A 26,180-nucleotide genomic window follows, 5' to 3' on the forward strand; every position below is an offset into this window, starting at 1 on the left:
GCCCAAAAACGAGGCAGATCCAAAGCTCAAGTGAACCACAACTCAGTAAATAGTGGGAATTGAACGCCAACCATTGTTAACTTCTTGCGGGCCACAAAAGTTTTGGATCAAGCTGCTTTTTATGTTTTCCTTTATCCATGTCTGTATGACCTTATAAACAGGTTGGATGACAAATAAACATCAGTGTGGGCCCTAGGAAGGCTTTTAGCTTTCAATGGTTGATGTCCGTTACAACCACAGTTTCATGTGGCGTGGTGCACTTGAGCTTTGGATTTGCCTCATTTTTGGACTCATGCCCTAAAATGAGCTTGTGGAATGGATGGATGGCATGGATATAACATATTAATCATGGTGAGACCCACAATTATTGCGTGTATAGAAACACATAGAATTCACAAAGGATTCACACAGTTTTCAAGGCAACAATTCCTTCAACCAAACAATGGTGAGAAGTAATGATGGCCGATTTGCAGGCATTTACAGCGTAATTGGGAAAATCAAACAGGCCCTTAAGGGAAGTTTTAAAGCAACAATAACAGAGGATGAATGTTGTAAAGATGTGGATGTTGAGATTGATGTGGAGAAGGCTAGGAAGGATAGAATTAAGAATGAGATCATCAAAAGCAGCCTAGGTGTAATCCCAATAAGATGGAAAATGACAGAGAGCAAATTGATATGGTTTGTTCATGTGCAATGTAGACGTTCAAACCAGAAATGAGGATAAGAGGACCTAAAGGAGTTGCATCGAGGGGTAAGAAGGGATCATGAAGTTTTTGTTTTCATATATTTTTTTTTTACTTGCCCGGGATAGGTCCTTAGATGGGAATGGTTGGTGAAACCTGATTCATAAGCTATGATGATGAGTTGAAAGAAGTGTTTTCTGCAGAGGTTATCAGGATGTCTGATGGATCACTTTCAGAACTAGAATCTGAATCCATGATTGGAGCAGTTAGCCAATGTGTGGGCAAATTAAATTAGTTGTCACAAACTTCTTCATAGATGTTTAAACCTGCAACTTCAAGATGACTGAATAGCTTCAAGACGTGACACAAACTTCTTCCATTCATCCCCTTACTAATGGAAGCTTTAACCTGCAGTTTTGTGCATTATGCTCTTAGTTCCTTGCCATTTATAGTTTTAATGTTTTGAATCAATCATTTATGTATTGCAGGTTTTGAAAGATGGGCTTTCGGCTTTGCATGTTCCGTATGCTTATGGTTTTGCAATTATTCTCCTCACTGTCCTTGTTAAGGCTGTCACGTTTCCTTTGACAAAGAAACAGGTCAGTTTCTAGACTCGACAGTATAGTACTTCAATGACATGTTGGGCACTGTTAATCTTTTGACTGATCCACATCTAAAATATTGGATGATGTATCCTTGAAAAGTCCTGAATTCGTCACTTTTATGGCCTTCATTTGGAAGATATATGTAAGCCGTTCTTGTCAAAGGATGATCCTTTCTGATCCACAAAATAAGTTCGTTTTCAACTACTAACAGGAGCTAAAAGATGAGACTCAAACACACCAAACCTGCAACTTCTCCTCCAAACATGCTATCCAAATTTGAAATTTGTACTTGTAGCGGGGTGGAATTAACTGTGCAGACAAGTTTTAGTGGGAGAACAAAAGGCCTCATGTATTATTCTTTATCATTATAAACAAGAACACATACACATCTCTGCATAGATGTGCTTGCACATGAGTTTACTTCTGCATCTTTGTCAAGTTAGGAGCATTATCCAGTGTAATTTGTCACTGTAAATAAGTGAAGCAACATGGAATATCTATTCATGCATAAGACTGATGAGAAGAAACCATGGATTTCCATATGCATAGGCATGGCTGTTTGCTTAGGATTTTCATAACATTATGTTATTCAGATCAGCATTTTAAATAGCGAATAGCGTTTAGCGCAGCGTTCGCCCCTCTGAAGCGTGAGGCATAAGCTACATGCTGCTTCTAGATTTTTAATCAAAGTTGCGCTAGGTGCAACCAAACACAACCTAAAGTAATAGGAAAGCATAATAAATAAGTATAAAAATAAAGAAAGAGCAATGAAACTGATTTAATACTGTTATTTATATTATTTTTATTAAAGGCATTGAAAAGATTAACTAATTTTTATTGAAAATAGAAAAATGTAACAAATCATTGAAAGCATTAATTGATTCTAATGTTGCAGTGAAAAGTAACTTGTAATGTGAGCTACATAGCGTGTAGCGTAATCTATGTAATGTGTAGCGTATGCAAATTATCATGTAGCATAGGTTACATACGACTTAAGCTATTTTAATGAGCTACGTAGCGTTAAGGCTAAGCTATGCAATGTAAGCGACACATTACATGGCGTAGCTATTTTAAACACCGATTTAGATAGGGAGGTAACTATAAACATATACATAAACTTCACTAGCCTATAAAAACCTTATTTCAAATCTCATATAGCTTTTAAATATAAACATGACCATTTGTACCCCAACACCCTCCTGCTTAGGCATTGGCATATCTAAACCCAGCGTTCAAAGTATCAGTATCATTACATGTATCGATGACTTTGAATATAGAAACCTCTATTGATATCATTTATGATGTTCCAAATACTGGGGTAAATATTGTTATTTAAGGGAAAATTTTGAAATAAAGGGATGGAAGTTTCCAGTGAAATTTCATGATATTTTAAGAGACACATTTACACACTTCGTACTCAAAATATTACAAAAAACAACTTAAAATAGTAGATTTCCATTTAATAAGGACCAACGTCTTGAATAACGTCTGTAGCGGCGTAGCTACAATGCTAAGCGTCAGCAAATAGCGTAAATCCCTTGTAGCGCTTCGCTATGTTATATATATATATATATAAATGATCATTGTGTTTTGTATTTTGTACTTAATACTCTTAACCTGTTGGATTTTAATGTCTTTTCATACTGGTGACTTGTGGTTTCCATTAAACATTATTAATTAAAGTGGTTTGCTTAGAAAGTCGTTGATGTGATAATGATTTGATTTGCTTTATATATGTTGATTAGCTTTTGATAAATAATAATTAATAACTTGTTTGAACATTCTTGAAAAAATGAATAATCTTTTTAGGCTTTTATATATATATATATATATATATATATATATATATATATTCATTTTTGTTTTCTTCTTATTATTTATCAATTTTTTCTTATTTTTAAGTTAAAAATAGAAGTATCATGTAGCTTACTCTACATGCTACAGAGAGTTGAATGCTACGCAACACACTGCCGCTATTTAAAACATTAATAAGGACCAAAACCATATGTTGTTAGACAAAAGCAGTGCAATTATATCCGAATGAGTTCGCAAAATTCAGATATCAAACAATACAAGTAATAAAACACAAAACAATACATTTAAGAAAAAACTAGGAGAACAAACAATATACCTTTGCTTCAAACCCACATAGAGTTAGCGGGTGGCTCGAAGTCATCATCTTCATGCCCACTAGGCCGGCTACAATACCACTGCTCCGTATGTCAGTTATGTTGTGTCCAGGTCACACTAGAATGATACCAACTCAGGCACTCTCTTAGGTGTCGCTGGTACTCATCCTCACCGAGCTGGATGAGTACACCCATCTGTTAATATTGTGTTTGAGATGGTTTGTGGCTGATGTGGGTTTGCTGTTGGATATGGACTAGGTGTTTATGTGACTTATGGATACATGTGACTATGACGGATATCCCTGTTGTAATCATAGGCACACTCCTGCCCATATCCATAGTCGGAGGACTATGATTGAGTGTCGTAAGTACCACTAGAATTGGTCACCCTATAGCTGTAGTAGCCATCATGTGTGTAAAGTGGGATGGAACTAGAGCTCCCCTACTCCAAACTAATGTTCATGGACCCAATGCTATGTTGAAGAGATCCTTGCCACCTGGGACCTTTTTCTTATTCTTATCCTTAAAATGCCGAAAATCTTGAGTCAGCTCTTCTGCCCTACGTGAAGTTGACGGATGAGAGCATAGTCTTGGTCCGAAGTAGCATGGTCAAAGTCGGCCTCCTCATTGAACCAACTAATCAATCTCTTAACTCTGGCATGCCATACGAGCATCGCCACTGCCACCGCCACCCCTGTTGTTGCCGCTACTGTCATCATCCATGTCGCCACTGTCATCTCTGTAAGTTGGGGGTAAGTTATGCTCGTCATCGTCATCACTCAATGTCATGTTATATTGCAATCCCCTCTGTGAAGATGGTTCATGAACCCTCATTTGTAGGTAATGGCCTGTCATCAATGCGTCAAAGGAATCATCATGAGCCCTCATCTCCTCCATAACTTGGTCGACGCCAATGCTCATAGCCAATGCTCTTTCGGCTACTGTCAGTTGAAGGCCTACAGCTGCATCGTTCAAATGAGAGACTTCACCCACTTATAAAGTGAGTCCTTGCCATCATTCTCACCATCAAGATGTGAATCTGTACCTTTGTCCTTATTGCCCAGTGCCCGTTACTTCGTTAAGATTGCTTAAAGTTACAGGCTTGCAATCCATATTTGGTGTTGTAATCAAGGCTTACCTTTAATCATGGACTTTTAAGTCTTTTTGTGCCAAATGTTGAGAAGTTAGTGAAGGTCTTGCTGATAGACATGAGTTACTTGTCTTATTTCGATTTACAGATGATATTACTCCATTGTTAAAAAGGATGTCCTGGTTGTATATATTCATGGCCCTCAGTGTTCGAATTATCTCCGATATTATCTTTATCTCCAGCTAAACGATATCGATAACACTGGTAGCGATGCCGATAATGCTGGTAGTATCAAAAATTCCAGGTATTAGCTATGTATCGCTAAGTATCGCCAACGTATCAATATCGCTAATATAATCGCCAATATTTTCAACTATGTAAATTCTAGGTGTTGCTTGTATTGCCAATGCATCAATATCGCCAATGTATCACCAATATTTTCGACTATGTAAATTCTAGGTAATGCTTGTATCATAAGTGTATCGACGATATTTCAATAATATCACCAATGTATTGAGATCATCAAATTTTTGTTTGTTAGAAATTTTTTTTATCTTTCAATTTATTTTTTCATCGGCACATGGTTATATTTAGTGTTCAATTTGTCATTGATAATATTGATAATATCTCGATCTTATCGATATTGCAACATGCGTGATATTGAGACCACAATCTTTCGTTTCCTTTCCAATTGTTGATAATTTCTTGGTGAAATATCACATGTTGTTGATACTTTGTAATATCGATGGATATTTGGATGGTTAAATAGGCTGGATGAGATTGTTGGACTGATTTCTTACAACAACACATGCTTTTAAGGACCCATTAAATGGAAACTTGTTATGTATGCATTCTTTTTGCATTTTTTTTTTTTTTTAAATTTCTAAATATACAAATATGTACATTTTAACATCTCCTAAAGTTTCGTTGAAAATTCCAATGTTTTCCCCATATTTCCCCGCATTTTCGCCCTCTCATGGGATTGTTGTTTCGTATCTAAAGTGTTCAAGTGCTAGTTTAGTTGCATGGATGCCTTGATTTCTTCAATACAATAATGAATAAATTCCAAAAGGTCGAGTCTTTTTTAGTGCATGAAAATTCCTTTGTAATATTTAATCTAAGTGGCCAGTTTTCATCCTCTCTTCTTTCTTGTTATTCTCGTTGTTTCTCCATCCGAGTCTATAGAGATGCTTGATACTCATCGTTTCTCCATATGATGTGAGGTAGATTGAATATTCATTATGGACTATTTCATTTTTACACTAATGATCTTGGAAAATTTCTTTTCACCCAAGACTTACATTTTCATGAAGGATTTGTTCTTACGAAGTTGGTACCTGAAAATTATTATGTGCAGGTTGAGTCTGCAATGGCAATGCGATCTCTGCAGCCTCAGATACGGGCTATCCAACAACGCTATGCGGGAGATCAGGTTCTTTTTTCTGAAATTTCTCTAACTTGCTGCACCCACATGTGTTCCTAGGGAAATGAGGATCACTTGGGGCCTGTTTGGTTGTTGGGGAATTCATTACTTGGTTTTTATGTTTCCTTGGGAATGTTAGAATTGGCCAGTGTTTCTTGGTTTTTTTTTTTGTTTTTTTGGTTTTTTTTTTTGGGGGGGGGGTGTGTGTGTTATAAAAACCAGGAGTTGTTAAGCTGAGAAATAAGAAAACTAGCAACAAACTCCCCCCCTCCCCTAGGGTTCCAGATCAAGAGGTCAGATCCTCTACAAATGTCATTCTACAACTGTTATTCAATTGTGTAGAAGTTGTTCAACTTCATGGAAAACCATTCAAGTGCATGTAAAAGTTATGCAACTGTGTAAAAGTTAATACAATCACCTAAAAACCTCCAAGTTCAAATGGTGACCCACATGATGGTTGGATCTGCCTGATTTTGAGGTGTCCCACTTTGGGCGACCCATTTGGACGGTTGAATTCCATTCCCATTATGGTGGGCCCCAAAAGCAACGTTTGTAGAGTAAGCTACTTCTACAAACATCATAGAGGACCTATCCTCGCAAACAAATCATCATCATCATTTAAGCCTTATTCCAACTAATGGGGGCTGGCTATATGAAGCCTTCTCCTCCATTCCACCACCACCCATGTCCTTTTGGGCCTTCCCCTTCCCCTTTTGAGCCTTTAACTTGTACCAATTCACTCCTAACCAGCACAATTGTTGGTCTCCATTATGACTTGTAGGTATATGGCCGTGTGGGCATAGATTGGGCCCACTGGTGCCTACACCTAGGCCTTATGTGTTATGGGCCTTAGTCTTAGCTCCTTTTATTTATTTATTTATTTTAAATTTCCCCTGTTTTATCTTTATTTTTATGCTTTTCTTATTTGTCTCCAATGTTTTAAATACCGACGATATCGGCCGATATATCCCATGATATATCTTGTATCCCACGTATGCGATATGAAACGCATAGGTAGTGCTGATATATCCCACATGTTTGATTCAGTGAGCATTTTCAAATTTTGATTCCTTTTTTTGTTGAAATTATGTTAAATCAGTGTCAAATGGTTATAAATCCATTGGTTCTTCATGTTTTGCATGAAAAATCATAGAGCTAGAGCTTTGATTTCGATATCCATTAGTTCTTCATGTTTTCCATTTTTTTCTTTAATTTTCCTTCAACCAGCTATCAATCGACACTAATTTCGAAGTATTTAGGAGTAGTTGATGAAATGATCTTCACATACACTCTAATTTCGAAATTTGAGTGTAGGTGGTCCGATTTGGGAAAATTTAGGAAACTTTTAAAAATTTCCCAAAATTTCCTAAATTGCTTGCAATGATGCACTCCAAACATGAAATCAAGCATGTATGAGGGCTGAACTACTGATTTGTTAAATCCCTGTTAATTTTTGAAAAATAAAAATAATTTTTTATTAAAATATTAATTTTTTTTTTCGAAATTTCCCTTCAACTAGCTATTAATTGAGACTAATTTTGAAGTATTTAGTATTTAGGAGTGTTTGATGAAATGATCATCATATACACTCTAAATAATATTATGCATTCAATTTGAACATAGTTGCATTAGTTCAATCAGACATCGCATAGCTTAGGACCCTATATAAAGGAAACCTATCATGTGCACTTCTTTTTTGTGATGTTATGATTTAAAAGTGTGTATTAAGGTCTTTTTTAACAATCCCTGAAGTTCCATTGAAAAATTCAACCATTTCGCCAATGTTTCCCCATGTTTCTCAAAAAGTGCGATAAATTACCCGATACAAACGATATATCCCATGCGATAACCGCTACGTATCTGTATCCCAAGGATGTGATACGTATCGCGACACCGATATTTCGAACACTGTTTGTCTCTAGTCTTTCTTTAGTTTCCTCATAATAAGAGCATGTGTATATAGTTGAACTTTGTGTGAAAAGGCAAGCCGAAGGGGTGTTGTATAATATATTGAGGCATGTGCTGTCTCTGATATTGCCAGCTCAGAGCATGTGAGAATCTCCAGCATGTGTGCTTAGAACCACATGAAACCCATTTTCCATACGTGTGAAGAAGCCTTGCAATTTTTTCTCTGTCAGCGCAATTGACGATTTTGAAGGAGATGGATGTGTGACGTCATTGCTACATGCGTCGAGATTTTGCTATGTCATTAATGCAATTTATATGCTGTATATTCCATTACCTGCTTACTAATGATTGGGCCCCTTTTGATATTTGAATTTGAGCTTCTCCAAGTTTTCCTTTGTGCGAATGTATTGAATTATTCAGCTGGCTTCTATTTTAGAAGGCATGAGGTCTAAATCATTGAGTTATTGGGAATTCAATGTGGTAAGTGCATTGTAATATTGCATATTCTTGTAGTAACTGTAATATCATGAATTTTTATTTGAACAAATTACTGTTATAATGAAATATAGAAAGGATGGAACTAAATCACATTACCCTTCAGAAAAAAAGAAAAGAAAAAGAAAATAAATGACAGTGTGAACTTGCTTTTACCAAGTCTTTTGACATGAATGAAGCCATCCTTCCAGTTTTATGATCGGAAACCACTCAAAACTCAAGAAGTCATGAGAGGGGCATTCCTCACTGAATAACTGATCATGATATTTATATCTTTTCACAGGAAAAAATACAACTCGAAACTGCTCGCCTATATAAACTAGCTGGTGTAAACCCATTGGCAGGTGATTCTCATATGATTTAATCTTAAAGTTTGAACTGCATGACCATTCAAAAACTATATTTCCTTTTGCACCAATGTGATTATACGAAACTTCTATTTCATCTACAAAACCTACATTAAGATTATTCTTCTACATCAACTATGTCTGAAAAAGTGCTCAAGGTCATTTTTCATCCAGAAAATACATCGTGCAGAAATAATTCTTGATAGTTAGTATGTCCTGCTATATATGGTTTTCAAGTTTTTTGACTCATCGGTTTATAACACTGAGGAACTTGTACATATCTGACGAATATGGAATATGCTTTTTCCATGAACAGAAGTATCAAAGTTTTGCATACTATTGGTTTAAGAAGCAACTAAACAAATGTAATATCCTTGATAGCATTTTCGGTGGCTTAAAATATCAATGCCACACAGGCCCTATGGGTATTCACCACACACACTAAAGGTGAAAATACACCTGATGTACCTGTTGAACACATCGGAACAAAAAGTTGCAAGGTCCATGGGAAAGAGAGTTCCAAGAAGACTTGTTTTGTTAATTTGTTGGGATAAGCTTGCAGGCTGTTGGCAATTTTATATAAGGGAAAATGAGAGATAAATGGGAACTGATAAAAGAGTGGTGATTCTTCAGGAAGGTTTTTGAACAGGATATTTGGTATCGCTCATCTGCAGGGTGCACGAAGCACTCAATCATATAGGAGAGAAATTGAAGACTATTGAACTTCTTACATGTTTCCTATATTGTAAAGCAACGATGTCACCTTGGCTTATATAATGGGGTACTTTGGTCTCTATTGGATCATGCTCTCAAGTATGCCTGCTATTTTAAGCTCATGTGGTAGCTAGGTGAGTTCACGATTCTCAAAATTAGCCTAAATCAATGTCCTTGAAATTTCCACGAAGGTGGCAGCCCATCTGGTAATTCTTTGCAACTTGCATGCTCTTTTGAGTAGGGGCCCAAAATATTTAGGGGCATTGGTTGCTCCCGTCATTTGCAACTGAAACACAAATGAGAAGTGAACTCTTGATGCCTCTTCAAGTTTTTGATGCAGGACATGAAAATTTAAACATGCTATGCAAGATTCCAGGCTTTAGATCATACTAGTTTAGAAACAATCACATAAAATTCCACATCCTGCATAAAGTCAAACACTCAACAAGCGGAATCTATGCGGGTTCAAGCCTACACATGCTAGGGCTGGATCAATTAAAGTTATAGACCAAACAATGCTCAAAGGATAGTAGATTCATCCACACATGCAAAGGATTATTTCCCAATCCAAGGGATTCTCACATTTCAATTTGGGAAAACCTAGAGTTTCAAAAGTGGAATAGAACTTGGGGATTTGAGATGATCTAGGGTTAGGGTTATAGAAACAAGGCGAAAGATGAGTGGAATAGAGACGAGAGGGAACCTGTGATCAGCCCGCACATGTGGACAACAAACTGACCTGACGTACGTGCGTGGATGACAGCCTGCATGTGTGTGGGGCCCACGAATCTCGAATCGGCCAGCTAGGGCCTGGTCGGCCACGGATGGGCCACATTCCCTCCAAATTTCAGGCCAAACGGATGATCGGTTTAAACATGGTGCTTCGCCGAAGTTTCAGCCCTTTTGTAGGGCCAGATTCTGGAAATCTGCTATAGGGGAAAGATTAGTTGCAAATGTGGGTGGATTTGATGAGGGGATGACTGTAGGAGATGGGGAATATGGAGGGTAGGAGATGGGGGCGATTTGAGATGGGTGTGGCTTCGCATCACAGTAGTTAGCTCTTCGAAGAAGAGAGGGTTTCGCACCCAAATAGGTTTCCACAACTCAGAGAATTAGAGAAGTAGGAAAACACAAAATTTTATTAATCATTAAAAAAAAAAAAAAACCCTACAAGGGGTTGCCTATTTATAAGAAAAACCTATACCCCAAAAGCCGCGCCATGTGCGCATACTATTACTTAAAGACGAAGTAATAAAAAATAGCAACTAATCAATGCAATTTAAACCGTTCATGATGTTCCTAATAACGGTAATAAGCAAAAGTCAAAGTCCTAGGTCACCTAGGGTAGTGAGCCACGATCATGAGATCCAATGATGGGATCCACATGATGATCGGGTCCACCCCAAGGAACCGAAACACAGTCCTCTAACTAGGAGGCCTTCCATGGATGTCATTATCAATCCAGATTGAAGGTGGGGCCCTCCTTCTTGTGTACGTGCATAAGGGAGGTGTGCGTGTGTGCGAGATGTCCCCATCAGTTTCGCATATTCAATGTTTCACTACCCCCATGGATGTATCATTATGATCGTCATTGCATTTTGTACAAATTGATCTTAACATAGATAAAGCCCGGTGTTAACTTGTTCCAGTTGGTTTCTTCGTGAGGATCACACTTTCTCTTCGCATAGAACTCAATTGCTAGAAGTAGCCCCCACTGATAGAAATCAATGTAAGCTAGGCCTAGCATATGAAAACAAAAATAGAAAAGATATAGATCAATATTGAGGAAAACAAACAGTAAATCACACTAGCAACAGATGCAATTTGGGGTTCTTCATGGACAAAATAAGCCCAGTAACCCCAGAAAATATCAGCAATGATCAATCTGAATATGCCAAAAAAAAAAAAAGGTACCTAACAGCCTAAAACTGCAGATGTTTATTCGTTCAAATCTCAGCCCTTTATTAGTCACTTATGACTCAATCCAAAGTTCTATTTTACGCTGTAAAGGCTTTTTTAAGGTAAAATTATCAAAATAACCCAATATCTCCCCAAAATTGGTGACATGATAAAGCAATACGGGGATACAAATGCCTCTAATCTACTCTTAAAACCAAGCGAGAACCATCAAAACTCTTGTGTGTTTAGTCAACTGAAACCTCAAGATAGTTGACCGAAATCCCTCCTACTTGTGACAGTAGGTTGCACCCAGATGGTAATGCTGACATTATTGCTGCACCATTGGCTCTGTTTCGATTCTGCACTGTGATACCAAAATATCCTCTTCGTGCCACTGTATTCTCTTGGCATTTGGTGTGGCTGGGTATGACCTCTGGAGCACTCATCTCAGCATTCATTTGGGTGTTTGTTTTATGTCCTTCTGTGCAAATTGCATCAAAAGAAGTTTCTCGCAAGACAATGTAGTGTATTTTTATTGAGTATAATAATTATTGTGATTGTCCTTGTTATTTCTTGGGCCTGCACAAGTTTCTTGCTTCTCATCATTTGCTCTTTGATGGGACAAGATTTTACTTTTCTTATGAGGTAAATAAGCTCATTTTTAGTGGGGAACACAGCCAACATAAAGGACACTATCTTTCATTTGGTCTCACGTCGGATATCTCAAAGAGATTCTACCTTTCTCCATGTGAGCCTCAGTGGGTGATCTCAGGTGTTACTACAGTGACTAAGTCTTTCCTGACTGGGTTTGCTGAAGGGTTTGAAGGATCTTCCACAATGGACTTGACTTGTGATCTTATACATCTTTCTCCATGTAAGAAAGGTGGCTCCCATTAGGATTTGTTTGAAGGATGAGTTTTCTTGTTGTCCTTTTCAAGCTTGCTTCTCTTTATATTGGTTCCTGAAGGACATGTAGTATTAATCATCAGTCATCATGGCTTCCATTGTCTTTTGTGTTAGAAACAGGATTATTTCTCCAAGATGTGAATGTAATGATGATTGAAACTAGCAGTGAGATGTCCATGTGAGACAGTTGTTTGCAATAAATAGTGATTTCATGCATTTCATTTGCTGCATCATAAATAGTTATTCCTACATATGTAAATTGTTATTCCTACAGAGGCTTTCTGAGATAATTTTTTCCCTTCTTCCCTAGTTCAGAGGCAACTTCGCTCTTCACGAGGACGTCCTTGTGAACCATCATTTTATAATTTGTGAACTTTTATGTTTGTCTCAGGATGCCTTCCTACTCTTGCAACAATACCAATTTGGATTGGACTCTATAGGGCTCTTTCAAATGTGGCAGATGAGGTAGCATTTCATTTATGCTGGTTAAATTTATGCCTCCATTTCATATCTCAATCCAGTCCCATGGTTAATAGTGTATTCGATACTAATTTCTAGGGACTCCTTATGGAAGGCTTCTTCTGGATACCGTCTCTATCTGGTCCTACCACTATTGCCGCTCGACAAAGTGGTAGTGGGATCTCTTGGCTTCTTCCTTTTGTAGTAAGTGACTAAGTACCTTTGACATTGAAATTGAACTCCATCATCAAAAAACATTTCTCTGTAATGTTGGGATGCTTATATGGGCATTGAATTCTTCATTCGAAATTATTAATGCTACTTGAGCTCAATTTGAATGTATCACGATCTTCATATTTCATCTGAACTTTAATGCATCATGGCTCACTAGAAATTTTTGTCACCATAGCCTGGTCCTAGCTATTTGGGATTGGCCTTATATGACCTATTTCACCAACCAACCCTAGTTCAAGCCCTATCCCTAATAAGTGAACTAGTCTTCATGTTCTTCACCACCTCAATCCAAGTCCTCTTGGGTCTTTTGCCTCTTGTCCTCTTTTAAGTCCCATCATTCCTAACCAATGTTCCCCTCTTTACCTGAGCCCTCTAAAGTTTTTGTTGCATATGACCGAACCATCTTAATTTGTTATGTATCTTTTATCTCTTATTGGGAGTCTAGTACTACTACTAGGTTGCTTTGGATTACCTAATTTTTAATTTATCCTAGTTTCCTCACGCATTCATCTCAAAATCCACAACTTTGCACCGCTCAATCCGTGTTCTTGCCTTCTCTAATTATTCAACACCTTGCTTGACATCACATAGCCGGTTGATTGTCTTGTAAAATTTTCCCTGGAGTTCCGTAGGGTTGTAGTGATCATTTAATTTTATCCTAGTTTTCTCACGCATTCATCTCAAAATCCACAACTTTGCACTGCTCAATCCTTGCTCATGCTGCCTCTAATTATTCAACACTTTGCTTGACTTCACATAGCCGGTTGATTAGTTGTCTTATAAAATATTCCCTAGAGTTTCATTGGGTTGCAATCATCACACAAACACCAAAGGCACATCTCCACCTCACCCACCCAGCTCTAATTCTATTTAAAAAATCTCGCCGATCTTCCCATCCTCTCAAACTAAAGGTGAAGATAACGAAACAATCGGTTTGAGGGATCTCTTGTCTACATAGTAAAATCACAACAAATCTATTATCTAGATGTATTTTGGATGTATTGCCAAATCACACTTGGTGGAATTCCAAGCCAACAAGGTTTGCTTGGCATTCAAGGTGTACCATTGTGGTAACGGTGGGCATAACGGTCCCCATCATTATCGATATGGTTACGGGCCGTATCGACTGATACGGCCCCTATAATGGTAAAAAAAAGTAAAAAAATATAAAAAAATATCCATTAAATCCGGAAAATTATAAATATTCTAAATATGCATTCATTTATAATTTTGAACATGTTTATGGTGGTGTAACGGTCCACTATTTGGTGAGAAAGATGTATCGGGCTGTCTGATGAATTTATGAACCTGACAACTTGTAATTGACTATAAAAGTCATCGATTTAATTTTCTAACTATCTAATATCAATGATAGATATATTAGAATGAATGTAATATCAAAATATCTCACGTGTAGGTGTTTGCTATTATTTTTCATAATTTATTCTATATTACATACTTGAGGACTTGCATAAATTACAATGTTTATTCTATTTAAAGTCTTCAACATGTCAGAGATTTCTCCTATCCTGTGATTTTTGTCCTGTCATCCTCAAGTCAAGATATTAAAAAAATAAATAAATAGTAGTGTCTAATATACTTCCCTGCAACTTGGTTAAGGATTGCTTGATTGGTTGCCAGGGGAGTTATTTTAAGTACAAGTTCGGCAATGTCAAGTGTGTGCTTGTTTGGTGAATGTGTGGGTAATGGGTATGGCAATACTTACCTTAAATGTAAGTAATGTTTATAAAAATATTACTTACCTTAATAAAATTCCCGAGTCACCACAAAAATGAAAATATGCTTTATTGTGGTTGCTTGACCTCCACGTCATCACCATCATTAGGCTGGGGCTGTGGAATAGGTGATGCATATCCATAATATCCAGTGCCAGAGGAAAAGACAAGGTTAATGAAACCAGATGATGACTGATCCTGACTAGGCAACGACTCCGACCCCGGGTAAGGATATCGACCAGTGCCCATCGAATTTTCGTATTGGTGCTCGTACTCAGGCTGTTGAGATTGAGAATGGTCTATGATGAGTAACTTGAATTTGGATCTGGATATCTATAATCATTTGGACATGAATTAGGAGGACTAGTCCAACATGAATGTGACGGAACAGGCTCCATATAACTATAATCCCATTGGCCATAGGAATATCCATAATGGAGGGACCATGGGTGATGAGGACATCCGAGCACCATATTAGAGGAGGGCTGAGCCAGTCTCCTTATGGCTAGATGACCATTACATGGGGCCCACTTGGCCCAATTCACATTCCTAGCCACGTTGAAGACCCCACGTGCATGTTCATGCATCTTTGAATACCTCACACTGGGAAGATGCACGTGGGCTGTATATAAGAGCTTGATGGACACATCAAACCGTTGGATTGGGTGAACACGATGATCGAACTGTTGGATCATCATCATCGAGCATCTCGATCGTAGACCCATATGGGTCACAAAATAGTTTAGTTGTTTAGATTATTTACATGCTTTGTTATTTTTGGTATAGCTTATATTTGTGTTGACATTAGGGAGTTAGGAACAACTTTTAATTTATTAAGCATCTTTATGTTGAGAATCTTATTTGATAGCGTCTTTTCGTAAAAGGTCTTTTCTAAGGCTATAAAAGAGAAAGATGGGTGTATGAAACCCTAATGCCATTATGTTTGAAAAGAAAAGCTTTGTGTTTTCTCTTCTTCATGTGATTTGAAGAATACTCCATGTGATTTGGAGCTTGGGTGTGGTGTGATTTTATTCCCCATTCAATGGAGGTGTGGGGCTTCCATCTATCTTTATTCTCTCTTCATTCTATCCAAAAGAGGTATTTTCCAAAAAAAAAAAAAAAAAAAAACTTCATTTATCTTCTTCCATTCCTATCCAAGACCATCCAAATCATTTTTTTCTTCAACTTTCATCATCCAACTTTAACCCCAACCGAAATCAACCATTGAGGACCCAAAAACCTTAGTCAACGACCCACACGTATGAGTCCCTAGGCTGACCGTATGAACAACCACTCAATCCTTTGATTTCCCTTTACTTTCCCTGTCAAAACCCCTTGATTTCCCATCCATAACCCCACCCTAAACCCTAAATCCTCAATTTCCTATTTTTTTTCACTTTTTAAAAACTCTAATTCCAAAATTCCCAATTTCCATGAACCCTAATTTTCTAAATTTCAGATTTTCCTAACCCTAATCATAAAACCTACAAATATGTCCTTTAAGTGTGGAACGTACCTATGCTAAATTGGAAGTTCTATTCTTCCATCGGGCCTAGTTTTAATTGATTTATGTGATTTCTTAACATGCAGGCATATGATTTAAGTTAAATCAGATTTTATTTCCCATTATTTACTCCTAATTTCTTGGTGGGTTCATATCTTTTGTTAATTGAATTACATTATGGACTCTTTCATAATCTCCACATTGCATGCTAGCATTAAATCATGTGTCCTGCATCAAATTTGGTATCAGAGCCATAGGTTTAGCATATGATTTTTGTGTTGCACTTAGGTTAGAGTCACATATAGGGTAGAACTTAAATCTATGGTTATTAGAGCATACATCGCATATAGAATCTTGGATCATATTGCAGATTTTTGTTTCTAGTTTGGAGTGTCCCATTGCTGAATTTTCAGCTAGCGTTTTCCACTTATACCATTGCTGAATTTTCAGAGTCGTAATCTCAAGTTGTCACCTTGTTGAATTTTCAGTTCGCAAATTTCAGATTACACTCTTGCTGACTTTTCAGCTTGGTACTCTCAGATTGCCATTCTACTGAATTTTCAGATTAGTGTCTCTAGTGTCCAATTTGATCTCTAGGTTGGTTTTGTCTTTGTCATAGCATTACCCTAGGATCTAGGTTTTCCCCAAAGAGTTGTCTTGTGTATGCTCTCACTCATTCAGGATGTGGTTTTGGCCTGCATCCCACCATTAATCTAGAACAAATTCCTGAGGCCCTTAACGCCATCAACAACTGTCTAACGGCTATTGAAGTGCACAATAGGACCACCACAACTCAATTGACCGTGACCAATGCGCGTGTCAATTAGCTTGAAGCCTCCCTTCAGGTGAACCTCGACACTGGGGAAGATGTCCAATCACAAGTCGGGGATCAAATTGAAGAAGTTGAGACACTGTCACTTGCAATTGTTAGCTGCGCCTTAAGCTAGATTGTAAAAAGTGATTATTGGCGCATGAATTCAATTTTCCACACTTATGCCAAGTGTGGTGGCAAAAACTGTAAGGTGATCATTGATAGTGGTAGTTGCATCAATGTGGTCTCTGCTAACACCATGGGCCGCTTAAGTATGCTAGTCGTTCCTCACCCTTAGCCCTATCGAGTCTCATAGGTTGATGCGTCTTTGATTCCAATTTCTCAACGTTGTTCCATTCCCATCCAGTTTGGTTTTTATATGGGCATGCCTTGGTTGTATGACAGGGACGCAACACTATTTGATCACTCGAATACGTGTTCTTTTCTGTATGAAGGCAAAAAGATTGTCTTGAAGCCTCTCCGGCCCAAAAACACCCCGAAAAAGGAGGGCGTCGAGAAATGTGGTCTTGAAGATGTGACGAAACTCCAGCTTGAGTCTCTTCCTATAGTTAATGCTAAATAGTCTAACAAAGAGACTAAAATTGATTTGACGATGTATGCCCACATGGCAAGTGAGGTCACACCTAAGGTTATTATGGAGATGCCACCTGAGGTTACACTCAAGGGTAGTGTAGAGTTATCATCTGAGGTGAGTTCGATATTGGAGGGGTCTAGTGTTGTTATTCTAGAGGACATATTGGTTGAGCTTACACCTGTGCGGGACATTCATGCGTTGACTCTACCAAACCTTAATCGCGATCAAATGAGTCCTGGGGAGGAAGTGGATCTGGAAAGACAAGTAGATGAGCCTAGGACCCCTATAGATTGCATACCCATGTCAATGTTCCATAGGCCTTCGGAGTCTGCACATGCATCCATACGACATGTGCATAACTTGCATGTGGAGATTAGAAAAAAAATTAATATAAGTAATGAAACATACAAAATGATTGTTGATTCACACCATAGGTTTAAAGAGTTTGTTGTGGGTGATGAAGTCATGATTAGAATGTCTAAAAAGGTTTCCACAGGGAACCATAAAAAAATTACAAGCCCGTAGCACTGGTGTAACGCCCTGAAATTCGGGGGTCGAGCATAACTTAGCTCCCGAGTTCCAAAACATCACTTATGCAACATAATTAATGATGGATGTATGTTGTCTGTATGAGTGCATAAAACATGGAATAGATTAAGCCAAACTGCAAACATAATCTAGGGATAAGTGAAAAACGCAAGCGGAAGACTTAAAGAAATATATGTGTACATGTGTAAGTCCTTGAAATATGTATGCTCTGCCAGGTCATGATTACAAGTGTTTATCTTCAAAATACAAGTATCAATATGAAATTCATCTATTCCAAAAGAAAACTCAGAATCCCCGTCGATCAGGACACGACTCACATGAACCCGCTTGAGAACTGCATAATAGAAAACGCGTCCTCATCATCATCATACTCCTGCTCTGCCTCAGGGGTCGCGTCATCATCTGCATCTAAGACAGAGTCTGGTTGGTGTGGAAACACCGTCCTAGAATGTGGGAGTGAGTGATCAACTTAGTGGAACTATACAGTTAAAGTTAACATGATATCAAATCAATCAAGCAGTAATGATAAGGCAATACAATTAAACACGTCTAAAGTACTCTTGTTAATGCAAGGATGTATGTATAAATGATGCATGCCCTCGCTTGCACTCCCTCAGCGTCTTCATCTTACGTTACGCATGACAAACTCCCGCAGTGCCAACAACTCCTACGCACATGCAATGCAATGCATGAACATGATTACTAAGTTGTTATTAGTCCTTTTCATACAGCAGGATTGGGAAGCTAAAGTACCTTCCTCATATCAATTCTCAAACAGTGATCCATTCTAGGGTCGTCAGTCTTAGGCAATCTCATACGATCATATGGTTCTAGGTCGCTGCAAAGGGCTCGTCACCAATCAATGCACGCCTATCGTACCTTAGTCACTACTCTAAGGCTCGTCGCCTCAATGCAGTATCAAGGTATGCTCGAGGTCACTACAAAGGGCTCGTCACCAATCAATGTAGGCCGACAGCACGAATATAGTGTCCCATACCACCATAATCGGCTCACGAGTCTGGTGTGCTCACTGGTCACTACGGGGAGGCTCGTCACCCCAGCGTAGGCCGACAGCTCGACTACGGTGTCCCATACCACCATGTCCGGCTCATGAGTCTTAGTGGATCAAGGTACAACGGTTAACGGGATTGCATCGGTAAGTTTGGTACCCTAGATTCAAACAATAGCGTCCATACATGGTGAACATACATCGGGACAATCGGGTTACTTGACGAACTCGACTAGCATGAGCGCACGTTGAGTTGCACGACATAGAGTGCGCAAACACTCCGTGTGGCCAAACTACTGCCGACAACCCTAATACGACTCGGGTTCGTCAAACACGTCTTACGTGGCGAAATCAACCTCGGCCACGAACTCAAGGTCTGTTATCGATTTCCTGGACTATTCCATAGTCCCAAACATATTCAATTATAACAGATATTCATATTAACAATTTAGAACAGTAATGGAACAACAATTCAAATCATACAGTATGTGAGCATTTGAAGAATATCAACGTAACATGGATTTACACATAAGTAGTACTTGAAGTTAAACAACAAAGAATGTAAATTGCATGTAGGAAATCATGCACACCAATAGGAGAGTTGAGAATCTCCTCAACGCCCGTAAATAGGATAATATGTTACACATTAGATCATTCAGACATTTCTACAAACACTTAGACTACAATTCCAACACACATGCCGTTTGTTGGTGATAACACACATTTGGACAATTCCTTTTGCCAAGGAGTTGACACACATACAACTAGCACAAATACATGACAGTTAATCATGGTAAACACAAGTTCGTATTTCGTACGTATACGATACTTTCTACATATACATAGAATACACAAATCTCAACATAACTCATATATATCAGGAACGCAATATAAACATCGCATTTGGCATGTGAAATTACACCCACAACAATAATAAACCATTATCTGACATTGAAAGCCTTAAAAACCATAACCTGTACGAATATAGTCCGCACCTTAAACCAGAAAAAGCGCACCGATCTGATTCAGACTATAAGTCTTCGTCAACGGCGACTAGATAACCTAAGGCATGAATAGAAATGAGCTACATCAACACTTAGACTATTCTAAGCTCTAAAACAGACAGGGTTTGATTAACTTACCCAAGAATGAACTTAGAATCGCCGGAATAACGATTCAGATGTGGCGGTTTAAGGATGCAGAGTAACAAGAAAGAATCTCAAATGATTCACCAACTTCTCTCTTACTTTCTCTCTCTTTTCCTCTCTCTCTTAGCTAGGGTTTAAGAAATTCGTATGGAATAGAGAGTGAGGGTTTTAAGGTCTTTATATAGGCCTAACATTGATGAAAATAGCCCCAGGGCCAAGGTATACTTAGGTTATAACCAAATCAGGTCACTCTCGATCCAACGGAGCACTTCCGGTGGTCCTTTTTCCACGTGCGGTCGGACTTAAGCTCACTGACCATGGATCTAGGTCAGACTGAGTTTTTGTACCGATCGGATTTACAGATCAGCCTGGCGGACCAATCTCAATTCAACGGTCACCGAAACTCGATCAGGTCCACAAGCACTATAACATGCCTGGGCCATCTTCCCTGATCCGAGGGTGAAATTGGGTCAGAATCCAACGGTCAGATTGCTTAAAATCGTCGCGCAAGCGACACGACTCAGATTTCATAATTTATATTTAATTTCTCACCGTTCTCACACTCTTCACTCCGGACTCAAATAACTCGACCCAGGACATCATCTGGACTTGATTTTTGAGGTGATGGTCAAGCCCAACAAGGTGACCATAACTGTCTAAGATCATCGCTATCGGACTTTCGACGCACGGTCCAGGTCCGATCCAAAGATTCCAAGTACTCCCGAGAGCAACTGGATTTAGCGTTGAATCCCAGATTTCAGAGTAACATAGCGCTAACGATTCTACAGGTTTTGAGTCCTGCAGATCAAATTTAAAGTGATTGATGCTAATTTCACAAGCAATCGAGTTTAGCGCTAATTATCCCACAATCAACTTCTCAAAAATCTGAGGTAGTACTCGGGTCTTTGCACGAAATTTTCCGGGTCATTACAACTGGACCATATAAAATCTTGAAAAGACTGGGTTCGAATGCTTACTTGATAGATTTTCCACCTAACATGTGTATCAGTTCCACATTTAATGTGGAAGATCTTGTACTGTTTCATGGACCTTCCCCTAACCCTCAAATGAACTTTGACGATGATGCCCTTGATCTGTCCTATAACTCATGGCTATTACCTGACCCCTCTTCTCAACCTTTACCACCTGTATCATCCATACCTATGAGAAGAAAGGAGAGGATATCTTAGATGTAGAAGCGGTTTCCACACGACGTGGAGGCTACCAAGAGAACCTTGTCAAGTGGAATTGTAGACCAAAGTTAGACGGTACGTGGATCACAGATGCAGAGCTTCAGCGACGAGACCCGGATCTCCTCGAGCATCACTGTAGCTTTATTTCACCAGAGGCGAGATCTCCTCAGTCGAGGGAAATTGATGAGGACATCCAAGCACCTTATCAGAGGAGGGTTGAGGTAGTCTCCTTATGGCTAGACAACCATTACATGAGGCCCACTTGGCCCAATTCACATTCTTAGCCATGTTGAAGAACCTACGTGTATGTTCATGCATCTTTGAAGACCCCAAACTGGGAAGATGCATGTGAGCTGTATATAGGAGCTTGATGGACACATCGGGATGTTGGATTGGGTGGACACAGTGATCGGACCATTGGATCATCATCATTAGACATCTTGATCATGGACCCCAATGGGCCACGAAATAGTTTAGTTGTTTAGATTATTTACATGCTTTGTTATTTTTGGTATATCTTATACTTGTGTTGACATTAGGGAGTTAGGAACAACTTTTAATTTGTTAGCATCTTTATGTTGAGAATCTTATCTAAGAGCGTCTTTTTGTAAAAGGTTTTTTCTTAGACTATAAAAGAGAAAGATGGGTGTGTGAAACACTAATGCCATCATTTTGAAAAGAAAAGCTTTGTGTTTTCTCTTCTTCATGTGATTTGAAGAATACTCTATGTGATTTGGAGCTTAGGTGTGGCGTGATTCCATTCCCCATTCAACGGAGGTGTGAGGCTTCCATCTATCATCTTCCTTCTCTCTTCCTTTCTATCTAAAAGAGTTACTTTTCAAAAAAAAAAAAACTTCGTCTCTCTTCTTTCCTTCCTATCCAAGACAATCTAAATCATCTTTTTCTTCAACTTTTCATCATTCAACTTCAACCCCAACCAAAATCAACCACTGAGGACCCAAAAACCCTGGCCAACGACCCACACGTGTGAGCCTCTAGGTTGATTGTATGGACAACTGCTTAATTCTTTGATTTCCCCTTGCTTCCCCCATTAAAACCCCTTGATTCCCCATCCATAACCCCACCCTAAACCCTAGATCCCCAATTTCCTATTTTTCCAATTTCTAAAAACTCTAATTCCAAAATCCCCAATTTCCATGAACCTTAATTTTTTTAAATTTCAGCTTTTCCCCTTCCTAACCCTAATAATAAAATCTACAAATCTGTCCCTCAAGTGTAGAACGTGCCTACGCTAAATTGGAAGTTTTATCCTTCTATTGGGCCTAGTTTTAATTGATTTATGTGATTTCTTAGCATGCAGGCGTGTGATTCAAGTTAAATCAACTTTTATTTCTTATTGTTTACTCTTAGTTACTTGGTGGGTTAACATCTTTTGTCAATCGAATTACTTTATGGACTCTTTCATAATTTCCACGTTGCATGCTAGCATTAAATCATGTGTCCTACATCAATAGGCCTGCTGATGTTCCGGACCTCCCGTTGTACAACTAGACCTAGCCTCCTCCTGCTGGTTGTATCGTGACTTAGTGCACTCATAAGTCTAATCTCGTGTAACCTGTTGATGTTCATTGGCATTGCAATCTGTAGACCGCTTTATGGTGTACTGAGCAACACTAGAAGAGGGACCACATCAGGTGCGTCATCATCACCCCCATCATGATCATCCAGCTCGGTCTCGCTACTACTACTGCTTGTACTCCTCCGTTGAGCCAGATCTTGCATGAACTTTGCCCCTCTTTCTTGGTCCAACATAGCTACACGACTCTCTTACCGCGCCATACATATTATTGGGTCATTAACTTCCAATTCTTCACTATCCTCTTCAATATGTTTTTCCCTTGCTTCCAACTAAGGTAGAAGTGGGTCGTCCTTTTCATAAATATTGTCCAAGTTTATTGGACAGTAATTCGTGTCACCGACTCCTGTAATGCTCTTATGATGTCGCCACATTCTTAGCCTCATGTTGTAGTGCTTAAAGACAAGTTTATCCAACGTCCTAGTCTGCAATCTATTCCTAATCTTTGAATGAATGTGCAAAACAACTCCAGTTCCTTTCGCAGCTAAAAGTTGTCTGGTTCAAAACTTTTACCGTAATTTTTTGGAGAGCTTTTGTACTCTCTCCAAAATTCATCCACCATTCGGCCGCTTGCAACCTAGATACTGCATGTTGTGCAAGAGCATCTCCAAAGCTACCCTGACGATTTCCAAATATATCTAATTCATTTAACGCTTTTATTTGTGTATCTAAGTCAGACTCTAATTTATTTATCACATTCTTTAGCCCGACACGAACTTCATTATCCGCAACAAATGATTGGGCATATCTGTACCTAGAATCTAGTTACTAACTTGCTGCATGAAGATCGTGATGGAGTTTTGTTCATCTCTTCTCGATCATCTTCCAATAAGACTCCTAGCTTGTACAATCATGTTGAATTGCCAACTTCGCCTTATCCATGACATCGTAGAGGAAGCCCATGATAGGTGCTTCGTCGGTTTCAACAAGACAGAGTACCCTCATTAGTGGCTCCATTACCTTTAGGATCCTCTGGACCTTCTTCCAATATTTGTTATCCCTTATGGTGTTTACAACATCAACCGATGTCCCTGATGTCTTCTTCCCATATTTTGTGTTGTGCCAATCTAAAAACTATAGTAAGAGTAGTCGAAATTTGTTGTAAAATGATTTAGGAAAGATTTTGGAATGAGAAATGTGAAAAAATGAGGAGAAAATGGATTAAAATAGAAAAAAAAAAACTTGTGTTTTGACCGTTACAGGGGTAATGGTCGTTTTTTCCCGTAACGACCTTTTTGGCCACCGTAATGACTAATACGGTCCCAAAAAACCAACTGCCCTGTTTCACCCTCGTATCGCGTAACGGCCATGGTCGTTACCTATACTTATCAGCCTTTATGGGCGTATCATAATGGATACGGAACACCTTGCTTAGCCTATGTATTCTTTTCCCGCCTTCTTTGTATGCAGGCCTTTAATAAAATTCCCATCATCCCTAAAAAAACACTTAAGAATAATGAATTCAAACTAAATCTCTAAGGTTTGCTTTCTTATGATACGTAATATATATGTAATATTCATTTACACTATGACAACCTAATTATTCTCGTAAAGTGCTTGAGAGCAGTGTTCGAAATTTCGGTATCACATTACGTATCGCACCCTTAGGATATGGATACACATCGGTTATCGCATGGGATATATCGGTTGTATCGCATAATGTATCGTTGTTGTTGGAAACATGGGGGAACATTAGGAAATTGGTTGACTTTTTTAATGAAATTTCAATGATTGTTAAAAAAGACATCAATGCACACTTATAAATCAAAATATTACAAAAAAACAAGTGCACATAATAGGTTTTCTTTGTATGGGGTCTTAATCTATGTGTTGTCTAACTGAATTGATGCAAGTATATTCAAAGTCTATTCATATAATTTATAAATGTAATGGTAACACAAGCAATACATTCAAAAGCAAAAGCAAAAGAAAAATCACTAGATTAGGTTACATACATGTTTGATTTTATGTTTGGACACAAAGATTGCAACCAATTTGCGAGAAATTGGGAATTTTTGTTTTTTTTTTTATAAAAAAAAATCAATTTTCCGCGACTTTGCTGATCTCCTCTAAATCTTGAAATCAAAGCTCCTAAGCCATGATTTTTCATGCAAAACATGAAAAATCATGGATTTGTAACAATTTCACACTAATTTAACAAGATTTACAGAAGAAGAAAAAAGGATCGAAAATCGAAAATGCTCACCGGATCGAACATTTGGGTTATATCCAACTAGCGCGTTTCGTATCACACAAGTGGGATACAAGATATGTCGTGGGATATGTTGGCTGATATCGTTGATACTTAAAACATTGCTTGAGGGTTTGGGTCAATTCATCATTTGCTGGACCTTATATGTCAGATGGCATAGATAGATATATTGTAGTCCAGTCATCTTGGTGTTGTGTTCAAAGTTTAATTTTTATTGTAATATAGATTTTAGTTGCTTTTATACATTTCACATTATATAGAACTAATTCTCATTCTTGTTGCTCGATTTTGTTACAGGATGATCATCCTCCACTAGGATGGTTAGATACCTTTGCGTATCTTGTCTTACCTGTGCTGCTTGTTGTCTCACAGTATGTTTCTATTCAAATCATGCAGTCTTCACAGGTTGGACATTCTTACAATTTTTTCATTATCAATGTTAGCATATAATCTTTTATTATTATTGTTATTATTGTTGTTGTTGTTGTCATTGTTGTTCTTGCTATTACTATTGCTATTGTTATGCATTTAAATGTCTCATCATGCTCACCAACACCCAAAATCCTCTAAAATGTTTATGGTTATCAGTTTCCATCATTAGAAGATGCATGCCTCGTGTGCTTCTCTGCCCATGCATTTATGTATATGTGTCCACTAGGTTGGCTATTCGTTTTGTGCTTTACTCTTTTTCCTGTTTTGTCAATAACTAACAATGTTTGTTATTTGAGAGAACATGTACAACATGGTTAGAGAACTTTGAGATTGTCCAATCACATATTTAAGGTGGAGAGTGCTCAAAATACATGATGTTGCATGCAATGTTTTGAATATCGATGATATCGGCCGATATATCCCACGATATATCTTGTATCTCACTTGTGCGATACAAAACACACAGGTAGTGCCGATATATCCCACATGTTCAATCCAGTCA

The 26,180-nt window shown here is 38.3% G+C and overlaps 1 protein-coding gene across 5 annotated transcripts in view; it reads left to right on the forward strand.

Moving 5' to 3' along the window:
• LOC131239940 (ALBINO3-like protein 1, chloroplastic) overlaps positions 1 to 26,180 on the forward strand; it is a 96,036-nt gene that overhangs the window by 36,983 nt on the left and 32,873 nt on the right. For 3 of the 5 annotated variants that reach the window (XR_009168497.1, XM_058237881.1, XM_058237886.1), the window contains exons 2-7: positions 1,172 to 1,282; positions 5,865 to 5,939; positions 8,617 to 8,677; positions 12,591 to 12,664; positions 12,758 to 12,862; positions 25,544 to 25,651. Coding sequence is in view for 4 of the 5 variants with exons in the window: in XM_058237881.1 (XP_058093864.1) it covers positions 1,172 to 1,282; positions 5,865 to 5,939; positions 8,617 to 8,677; positions 12,591 to 12,664; positions 12,758 to 12,862; positions 25,544 to 25,651 (534 nt within the window). In the remaining variant the exon portion in view is untranslated. The remainder of the gene's footprint in view (positions 1 to 1,171; positions 1,283 to 5,864; positions 5,940 to 8,616; positions 8,678 to 12,590; positions 12,665 to 12,757; positions 12,863 to 25,543; positions 25,652 to 26,180) is intronic. The other 2 variants (XM_058237884.1, XM_058237885.1) reach the window with 2 other exon arrangements.

The sequence above is a fragment of the Magnolia sinica genome, chromosome 3 (genome assembly GCF_029962835.1).
Source record: "Magnolia sinica isolate HGM2019 chromosome 3, MsV1, whole genome shotgun sequence".
NCBI lineage: Eukaryota > Viridiplantae > Streptophyta > Magnoliopsida > Magnoliales > Magnoliaceae > Magnolia > Magnolia sinica.